This window comes from Neovison vison, chromosome 9 (assembly GCF_020171115.1).
Source record: "Neovison vison isolate M4711 chromosome 9, ASM_NN_V1, whole genome shotgun sequence".
Lineage (NCBI taxonomy): Eukaryota > Metazoa > Chordata > Mammalia > Carnivora > Mustelidae > Neogale > Neogale vison.
In genome coordinates this window covers 9,111,843-9,122,500 of record NC_058099.1, presented here as the reverse complement: position 1 = coordinate 9,122,500, position 10,658 = coordinate 9,111,843, and the positions used below count along the sequence as shown (strand labels likewise).

General features: G+C 44.9%; 1 protein-coding gene across 3 annotated transcripts in view; it reads left to right on the top strand.

The window, feature by feature from the left end:
• The window catches only part of PBX3 (PBX homeobox 3), a 211,573-nt gene extending 202,033 nt beyond the window's left edge, over nucleotides 1-9,540 (top strand). Inside the window, exons 6-9 of one of the 3 annotated variants that reach the window (XM_044264895.1) lie at nucleotides 2,760-2,925; nucleotides 4,192-4,304; nucleotides 5,127-5,216; nucleotides 7,985-9,540. In XM_044264895.1, coding sequence (XP_044120830.1) covers nucleotides 2,760-2,925; nucleotides 4,192-4,304; nucleotides 5,127-5,216; nucleotides 7,985-8,077 — 462 coding nt within the window. In that variant the 3' untranslated portion in view covers nucleotides 8,078-9,540. The other 2 variants (XM_044264896.1, XM_044264897.1) reach the window with 2 other exon arrangements.
• Nucleotides 9,541-10,658: the final 1,118 nt, after the last annotated feature.

Genomic DNA, 10,658 nt, shown 5'->3' with positions numbered 1-10,658 from the left:
GCCTTTGTTGCTAAATTCAGAGTTGGGGAATTTTCATTAATTATACTTAAGAAATGCCATATTCCCTCTCAGCCAGGAATATCTCCCTTTGCACTGTAGATATATTCAATATTTAACTCTTTCAAAGGCCTGCTGGTCTTATTCAGACAAACTAGAGGGATGTATGTTGAAACAGCTTTTTGAGAACGGGCTCTGTCGTTCTGTCTCCTGAGCTGAGAATGTGCTTGTGAAACATGAGGTAGGGTCTGAGGGAACTCGCTTTAACGAGCATAATCAGAACGGATACCTTTATGGTCCTTTTTCAATTTTGAGTCAAAACTTTTGTTTTTAGAGTCTTAGAATTCTGGTATGGGACTGGATCCTAAGAGTCACTGAGGCTAACTTCTGCTGCAGAAATCCCTTCCAGAGCATCTGTCTCCGTGTTCTTGGAGGCCTGGGCTCCACATCAGCATCATCTCTGGCTTCTCCTTCTCCCTTGACCTCTTCAGCTGGTCCTTGGCAAATTCCGCCAATGCCTCCCCCGTGATAGCTGCCCTCTCCATGACTATTGCTCTGCCTGGTTCCAGTCCCCATTGCCTCCTCACCTGTACACTCTCCTGGTTTTTCCTCCCACTGCCACATCCTATTTGATGCTCATGTGCTCCTGCCCCAAGCATATGGGGCTCAAAGAAGGAAGGGCAAAGAAGGCCAATGGCCTAGTGGGGTTCAGTCTCCCGGGGCTGTTTGAGAACCTGATATTATCACCATCGAGGTGTTGGAACTAAGGATGATGATGAGAAATGGGAGTGAACGAGATCCTAATAGAGAACTGAATATCCGTTGGAATCGTCCAACGGCGGAATCAGGGACTTTGTGAGATAGGAAGTACCCTGTCTCTAGAGGTGGAGATGCTGTAAACACAAGAGAAAACAGAAGGAGGTGCAGGTTTAGAGGACACATGAATTCCATTTTAGACCTCTGGAGTTGGAGATTGTCACAAAACATTTATATGTTAACATCTTTACAATCAAGAATCGAAATTCTTCATACAAGTTAGGCCTAGAGGTGGAAATCTGGAAGCCATCCACACAGAGACAATGATTGAAATCATTAATATGGATAAGATCGCTCAAGGAGAAGAGAAAAGAGTCAAGTTTTGGCCAAGAGCTGAGTTGTGGAGAACACACACACGCACAGCATATCAGACAGTGCTGAAAGATCAAAGAAGGAGAGAGAAAAGGCCATTGGATTTGGGATAGGTGTTATGCTGTATAACCACCTCCGTCAGCCACCTAGCCCAGGGATGCCGAGGGCTCTGCGTAATGCTTGGTGCATAGGAGGTAGTTATTGAATGATAGTTATTATAACCACTACTATTTGATACGAAGGCAGGAAGTGACATATACAAGTCCATAAAGGGTGTGGGGAGGGGGAGGAATAATAGTGGAACAGAAGCAGCTAGGAAGTCCTGATCTCTAGCATATTTACTTCCTGATGCGTTTTGGCTCATTTCTGTCTGACGAACCTATGCTCATGGTTGCCACAGGAATCCTAGCAAGTGTGCCTGCCTGTGTATGTGTGCGCTCCCCAGTATGAGACAGCATGTGAGCAGCGCCAAGGCCAACATTGTCTTCCTCACGTGGCTTCCTTGCCAGGCTTCTCTGGCTCCTTCTGGAAGGATGAGTGCCATAGGTTGAAGAATGAGAGTTCTATTTCCAAGGCAATTAAACTCTTGGCAGAGAAGGTCAATAAGCATGCCCACTGGTGTAAGTTGGGTTGGAGGCTCCTACGACTCCTTATTTTTCCTCAGGGCCTCTGCATAGCTGTTCAGAATAAAACAGTGACCCACCCAGCCTGATAACACAGCAGTATGCCCCTTTAGCGGATTATTAAGAAATTATTAGAGTATTTTTAAACTGTTACTTTAGCAAAAGGGAGCTCAGAGCCTTTTATATAGCAGGTGAGTATCTTTTTATAACCTGCTGTGTGGGTTTTGTTGCTTTATCTAGCTCAGTTATAGGTGCCTGAACACGTCATGTAACTATGAGCGATGAGTCTTGGGCTGAAGTTTTGCTGTCAGTGAAATGTGATGACTTCTTCCTGTCACCAAGTTCCTCTTTAGAAAGCTCTTGCAGTTGCATGGGCTGACGTCATAAGTAGTGTGTATAAGACACAAGTATATTCCACCTGATGAAATCAGAGCTGCTCCCCTGTATTTGCATTTGACCTTATTGAAATTACTTGAATTTCAAGTTGTGACCTTCTCATGTGGTAACTGGCCGAGCTTGAGCAGCCATCTTGGCAGACACACAGAATCTTCTAAGACAGGAGACAAAGGGGTCGTTCATCCATTATTAATTGATGTTACTCTTTTCAGCAGACCAAACATGATTCTGCTGTCCAACTGCCAAAATCGTTCCGGACCCAAAAGCAAGAAGTCATTCCTTCACAAAAATTTGTTATTTACCTAACTTAATAAGTGTTCCCTTTAGTTTTTTCAGCTCCTTTTTAGGGAGCCTGAACACTTAAATACCAATCGGTATACACCAACTGAATACTTTTTGTGAACAGTGCTCCTGTCCTTTTTAATGTGACTGTGGCTAACTCCAAGAAGTGGTGTTATTCTGAGTGTCGAGGTTTGCAGAAAGCAAAAGCGAACCTTGAAAACCATGGTCTAAGTTAAGAACTGAGTGTTTCCCAAGGTGTCCTCTTGGTGTCCAATGGTTATTGCTGGAAGGTTGACCTCTCTTCCCCTTCACTTCTGTCTGCGCGATTTGTAGGTATCCAACTGGTTTGGCAACAAACGAATCAGGTACAAGAAGAATATTGGCAAGTTTCAGGAAGAAGCCAACCTCTATGCCGCAAAGACTGCCGTGACGGCCGCACACGCTGTCGCCGCCGCCGTTCAGAACAACCAGACCAATTCACCCACCACGCCAAATTCTGGTGCGTACTGGCCGCTCGCTCCCTACTTGGCTCAGGCAGCCTTGTGCCACAAAACGTGGTCCCACAGGCCAGGACACAGCAGCCCTACTGAGGACCCAGTGGAGTTATAAAGGAAGATTTATATTAAAACGAGGGCTTATTCTAGGGCCCGGCGAATAAGTGGATGGCCCGAGTCCATAAACCCACTGTTCCTAACGAGTGCTACTCGCTACTGGTAGATTCTGGAACCTTTATTTACACCTCATGGTGGTTTTTAATTCAGCAGTTATGCGGAGTGCTATTACTAATAAGTATTTTAACTATATTCTTCCATGTATCATTTTAAGGTCCGTAGTGGTTTGTCAAAGAATGAAGGAGATAGCGGAAGTGGGAAGGTGACCTGTTGCTGTGCGTAATGAAGCTAAAATGTTGGGGTACAGCTGTGCTTCCTACCTAACGCAGCTGCAGCCTCCAGCCTACTGCCCTTCTTGGCATTTCTTTAGCATCTGTGCTGACTTGGTAGGTGATGAACTGTGAGGGGTGCAGTGCCTCTTACACGGATGCAGTGTCCGCAATATCGTGGTACATTTGGGCCACATTTTACGTGACGTTCGTGATGGAGTTAGAAACATCTATACATGACAGGGAACTTGGGTAACCGTGAACGGTGTGCAGCCAGTCCAGGCAGATGGACTTGGGGAGCAATTCAAGGCACTTTTCTAAGGAGATCTTTTAAATATATCTTTTAAAGTTCAGAAAGCGAAGGGTTATTATTTCTTTGTTTTGTTTTCTTTCTCCCACCCTCTCCCCCATCACCTCCCTCGCCCCAGACCCCTCACCCCCTGTTCTTTTTAATGAAACATGAACAGATGAAATTTAGGTAGAAGGTATATGGCTAAGAAAGAGCTTCAGAAAAATGTTTTTTCTCCGCATGACTGTACACCATGACAGTTTATGACGGTGAAGAACTCACTTAACGACCAAGTCCTAGAGAGAAATGCAGACAAGGGGGCGGCCTGGGGCCGGCTGCTGGGTGTTTTTCTATTTGCTTCCGTCTCCTCTTTGTTTCTTATTTGGGCTTCCCCATTGGTAGGACTTTCCTAGCTGCAAAATGAACCACAGGACCTACCTCTTTGGAGCTGCCCTCCATCTTCTTAGATCCAGAAATGCTTTATGTTGTACACAACCTTTCCCTTCTGCACCTTTTCTCCTCTCCCTGCCTCTAGGTCTTTGAGGATTATGTGTGTAGCTCTCTGTTATTCAGCTACTTAACTCTTTCCTTTCCAGGTTCTTCTGGTTCTTTTAACCTCCCAAATTCTGGGGACATGTTCATGAACATGCAGAGTCTGAATGGGGATTCTTACCAAGGGTCCCAAGTCGGAGCCAATGTGCAATCACAGGTAGGAGAAATGCCCCAACTGGGGCCTTTCTGGCAGGGTAGGGTTTGGGCTCAAAACTCCATACTCTTCCCCCCGTGGAAGTGGTCTGCACATCCATGCAGAACCTGTGCTGGGTGCTTCCAAATGGGACCCATCTCCCCCACCATTTAATTTAACGAGAAGTCAGGTGAACAGTGACTTTTGATGATTCAAACCTGATAAACTTTGTGAATGCATTCGGCTCTGGCTTGAGCTCATGGAGAGGGTTGGGTGCATCTTACTTTTGTAACAACAGCAACAACAACAAATTGTGTGTGCCAGCGTATGTGTGGTTTAAAAATATATCACTCTTCAACTTCTGAAATTTTTAAAGTCAGAATTAAAAAAGCCCCTGAGTTCTTAAAGTATATTTTCTCATCCTCTTAATCGAGAGCAGCTACTTGTGTGTGTGTGTTTGGGTGTGCAGCCCGTGTGTGCATGTGTGCGCATGCATGTGTGTGTGTGTGAGAGAGAGATCCAGTATACATATTTATAAGTAGTTTGCACCCATAGGCACGCACATTTCGCTGAAGATATAGACGGGAAGTTTGCATTTTCCATGTAGATGGAAAGTTTGCATTGCCACGAAGGTATTATTGTTGGGCTGCCATGAAAAACAAAGATGTGTAAGTTTAAATATGCAAAGAATTGCTGAAATTCTGCCAGTCACATTTGATTGATAAATTTGTCTTTCATTGAAGATGCTAAACCCTCATGGCACACATAATTCAAATTGTTTCCTTTTGTAAATGATGATGTTTTAATAGATTTGGGATGATGAATTTTGTTTCGTCTCACTTCTAGGTGGATACCCTCCGTCATGTTATCAATCAGACGGGAGGCTACAGTGATGGTCTTGGAGGAAATTCACTGTACAGTCCACATAATTTAAATGTGAGTACCCTGGGGAACCAGATTCAAAGAGCTGTAGGAACAGCGTCAGGTAAACAGTGACTAATAAATAAATGAATGGCCATTTGACTTGGCTTCTCATCTTGTTCGCAGGTGGGGAAGGCAGCATTTTTGCCGCACTTTCATTTTATGAACACAAACACTTAATGTTACCCAGATGCCCTTAGAAGTCCTCACAAATGCCCCAAGTGGTGGCTGGCATTCTGTCACCAATAGGGAACTCAAATGTCGGCCCGTTAAGATGCCAGCTCCTACTGGCTGTGCTGTGTTCCAAGGAGATGGTGGAAAACAGGTCATTTATCTTCAAATCAAGCAGCAGGAAACATTCCCACACAAAGCCCACATGAAGGGGCAGACTTGGAGGGCCCCAGACCAAACTAAACAAAGAATTCTGTTCTTAAGAACAAGCTGGCTGCATTGTCGATGTGGGATAGAAAACTTGTTCGGCACTCTTAGTGGCCTTTTTTTTTTTTTTTAATTATGGAGGAAATCATTTTAGCTTGTGTAACCAATTCACCAAAACTTTACTTTTACCCTATACCGACATGGATGGAAAATGGCAGAACGTGCAGTTCTGGAAAGGGAGCCAGGGTAGGGAGGTGGTGCTTGGGCATCAGGTTGGAGCTGGGGCGGGCAGGAGCGGACAGAACCTGGGATTCCAGACTTTGGGAGGAAATGAACTGTGCAAAGCATGGTGGTAGAGTCAGAAGGAAAGTGGACAAAATTCTCCCTTTTTAGGGCCTTCGCTTGCTGTGAGAGTAAATATTAATGATTGAAAAAGTGATTGAGGATGTTCAATTGTAAAGGGAAGAAAGGACCATTAAATACTCAAATCTTTTACATTTGAAATGTCAAATCTTTCTTTTTGGGTTTATAAATAACTCATAATAACCCACAACAAACCATATAAAAAGCCTTTTAGTTGCATTTCTCCTTTTTCATTTAAGTGTTTTGAAATGCTTCAGAGAATGTGCGATATCCTTATCAACATGATAAAATATGAAACTGTGATTGCCTGCAGCATTTTAGAGACATGAATTCCATCTTCACTGATGAGGCTTGATAAGGCGCTGTTGTATAATACACTGCATAATCTCAAACCACCAGAGGAAGGATTAATTTATTTTGAAAAAAAGAATGCTTGCTGACAACCTCTCCTCCAGCTGCCACGCTGGGTAAAAATATTGTACATTTGTTGTTTATAAATTTGGATAAAAGAGGAATGATGTTTACTTCAGATGGAATATCTTCAGACTTGTATCTATGTAAGAGTTTTTCTTTTTCTAAGTAGATTTTCATACCTGAGGGGCAAAATCGGCTTACCATTTAGATACAGAAGAGGATGGCTTAGAGTCCCACCAACACACATGCGCGTGTAACTGTCCAGCCGGCACAACCGAGGCTTCAGAAACGCGTCGCCTTGGAGTTACCTTTTTCCTGGCTGGAATCTGATAGGCCTCCAGCCCGGGAAATCCTTTTCCCTTTGGCTCTGCTCTTTTCTGCCTCGTTGTCTGCCCCCCTCCCCTCCCTTTCTCTTGGTTCTGGAGGCAGGAAAGGTGCCTTCCGTGCAGCAGGGTGCGATCAGAAGACAGGGCACTCTCCAAGAACAGTGACCCTGGGAGAAAGGGATGGGACCACTGAGCACAAGGCTCACCTAGAAGCCGGCCGCGGGCTGGGCGGGGACCCCGGGTGGAGTTCTCTCCAGGCCCAGTGGCACAGGCCTCAAAGAAGCCTTTTTAGGAGGACTCAAGGGAGAAGTCGCGGACGGACGGAGGCGAAAGAAGCAGGGAGGCCTCGTGACCCACCCCAACACTGGCGTGGGAGGTCTGGGTCTGGGGACAGCACCGTGGGAGGCAGGTCTGAGCCGCAGGCACTGGGTGGCAGCCCGCTCCCCCTTGCCGCCTTCTCTCCAGAAAGGCCCGCCCCGTCACTTCCACTCAGTGTTCCCCAACTCACGAGCCCAGCACCTCCCTCTTCTTGACTGACATAAAAATATGTAGCGACAAGCTGTCTGCCACAGCAGAAATCTGATCAGACATTGATTTCAGCAATTGCCTCTATGGGCCGAGACAGAAGGCGAATTTGTTTCTGAGCACTGTTACGGCGACGCAGGTCCGAGGCAGGAAGGGCCAGCGGCACGTGAGCAGCCGGAGCAACCTCCCGGAGAGGCGCTCCAGTTAGAGATAATTGGAATACAGATTTGAATAGTGGGCCCCTCCGCAGTTCATGCATTTTCATTCCGGAAGATGCTATTTGGAGGGAAATTCTGGCCTTCATTTTCCAAGGGTTACAGTAGCTGGCTGTCAGGCGTGCGTGGAAAGGGGAGGGGGGCAACTTCTTCTCTATGGAAACGAGGATTAAGCCGGGCTGAAGTTTATACTTCGTGGAGCCCAAGGTCTGGTGGAGGCACTGCATCGAGCTTCTCCACTGCTCCCTTTCGAAAAGATGTCTCTCCGAGTCACTTTATTTTTTACAGCCAATCAAAGGCCAAGCCGCACGCCCGCTTGAGGCTCGCCGAGGCCCTCCTTCAGCGAGCTGATTTATTGCCAAGACTTTACTTGGTGGGATGGATTTGTTTTACTTGCATTTAATCCCACTTTAACACATGCTTCAAACTCCTGCCAAAGTGGGTTTAGAAAATACATTTTGCTAATGTAGCTTTGCTCTCACGTTGTCATCTGGGTATTTGAAATTGGGGAGGAGAATTAATCTGGAGACGTGCACCCGCTGAACTGTGTTTCTCCTTTCAGGCTAATGGAGGCTGGCAGGACGCAACAACTCCATCTTCTGTGACTTCCCCTACAGAAGGCCCAGGAAGCGTGCACTCGGATACCTCTAACTAATTTCCGGCAACACTTTTCCCTGAGCTGACATGCCTCGATAAGTGCATTCAGAGCAATAGGAGGAAAAGGAAAGCGTTTTTGTAGCCCACCGTCCACAGCTTTACTGTAAAACCTTGTCTTATTAGAGAACTTGGTAAATCAGTTTTTTAAGGAATCATAATCATTTGTATTTATACTTAAAAACACACAATGTTAAAAAAGCACTTTATCCAATTAGGCCAAGATTTAACATTGTTGACAGTCCTGTAGCTATTTTATCATAATTTATTATCGATATTTTACATTAATGGTCTCACAGTTGCCAATTACTTGGCCTTAAGGGTAAAAAGTACAATATATGCTAAACCTCAATCGTTAAAGCAGATGCAAAGATTCACCTCACCTAAATTGACTTTCTCGCATATTTCCATCGCAGACTTTGATTGTCTTTCTTTCATATCGCTAATGGGGTTGGAATAAAGGAGCTGTTTGGCTCTCTCTGTTAACGATGGTTTGTTTAAGAATCTTCCTGGTCACGTTTGTGTTTCGATCTCTTATGTTATAATTAGATCAGAGACTGGTAGCATCTTTTCTCTCTCTGGAAGCACCAGTGCCCAGAGTCTGCTCGGTAATTAAATTATGGATCCAGATTGTTCTGGGGGATGAAGATGCTTGCTGCTGATAGAGGTGAACACGAGATCTGTCTGGGGTTGTACGGTGTGCGCTGGGTGCTGCACGGGCTTGTCAAGGTTTGCTCCGTCCTCTGGGCATCGGCAAGGGCCCTGCTCTCTGGAGTGTTGTATATAGTGTAGCAAAAGAGTATTTATACATCTCACCAATCAAAACACAGCTTGATTACCTCATGCGAACTCATACAAACCAATAGAATTTCAACATGTTCTGTAGCTTAGAGTGCTCACTTACTACCTCTGAACAATACTCACGCTGTAGTTCGTCTCTTTCTTACCTTTTTGCATCTTGTAATTAACTCTTTGTTTCCCTTCATAAAATGTAATTGTACATTGTAATCTTTTAAAAGAAAAAAAAAAAAAATCAGGGTTGCATTTGCAACCTTTAAAAAACCGAGAGTGGAAACATTGGGTCTTCAATGAACACGGGATCAGTAGAACTGTTGTAAATACTGAGAAAGCATTTTGAATGTCCTTCATCTTGTTACTAATCCATGCAAAAAAGAAAAAAAGAAAAAAAAAAGCGGCGCCGATCGTGATGCATTCAGAGTCCAGTATTCGGTACCGTACACTTGACCCTGCGCGCTGGGGCCCCCTCTCCTTCCTCTCTTTTTGTATTGTATGCGATTCTGAAACTGATTGAGTCATGAAAATAATTTGTGGCGGTGATTCTAATGTATTAAAAATGTTTCGTGTTCCTTTCTAACTGGATTACACCCTGGATTGAAAAAGTCTTCCTCGTGGTAGCTCTATGTAGTTTCAAACATGAATAAACTTTTTGCTTTCATGATTAAATGTTGCAGTGTCTTAACTCCACCGCCATGGGAGCGGGCCGGGCCGTGTCAAGCTGCCCCGGTCACCGAGGGACTTGGAAATGACGGGCAAACAGGGACTGGAGGACGAGCCCTTGCCAACCGACGGCTCTCTCTGGCTCTCCTGACGGGCTCCTGGACCGCTGTGGCATGTCCTCCCCTGATCCCTGTGTTCTAAGAATGCCCCAAGGAAGCTCCTCGTCCCACTGACAGAGATTAGGAAAGTAAAGCTCATCAGAGTTAAGCGAATGCCGCAAAGTCACAGAGTTGGGACAAGGGGCCACGCTTTGAACCCAGGTGTCTCTGCCCCAGGAGCTCACATTCTCCTGACCTGATGATGCCCCTGGCACTTGTTTGATGGAAAGACCTTTTCTGTCACTTATGAAAAGAATAACCAGTCTCGTCACCTTCACTTCATTTCCGGGCTTCCGTGAGATACCAGTTAAGAACAAGCAAGAGTTCCTCCGAAAAGAGTGAGCCTCAGACAGCTACTGAAAAACGACCCCAAAGCTTCACACCCTCTCTAAGTACACCCTTTAAAATTCCAGACTGATGAAATGTTAGACCAACAAGAAAGACTTTACTTAGATTAAGCATTGTTTTTGTTTTACTAAAATAGCCAGGAGTCCCATATATTTACATACACCTCTGTCGCGAATATCTAAATCTTTACCGTAAAAGAAGTGGAGAGCAGGTAATTGGCCTGTTTACTATATCTCAAGGAAATTGACTCACAGGAAATCAGATTAATGTTAATCAGCTGCAGCAAATTGTCTATGATAAATACAACTTTTACTATTTCAGTTGGTAGAGCCAAGCAAAACAAGGTCTAGGGCCACCGTTCCCATTAATCTTGAGGCGGTTATACCGCGAGAGTAAACTTTACAAAATAGATCGCCCTCCAAAGCTGTCCTCCCTCACGTGGGCTCTCAGCCTGCCTGTAGGAATCTCTCCTGTGGCTAAGTAGTTATTTGCATGATTCAATTAGCTTATGGGTCAGCCTTTCTTATCTTTGTACATAAAACAATCTCCAGGCTATGTGGTTTTGCAAAAATATCCTGTGGAAATCTGACACTTGTGCACGCAAATACGTCTTCTTTA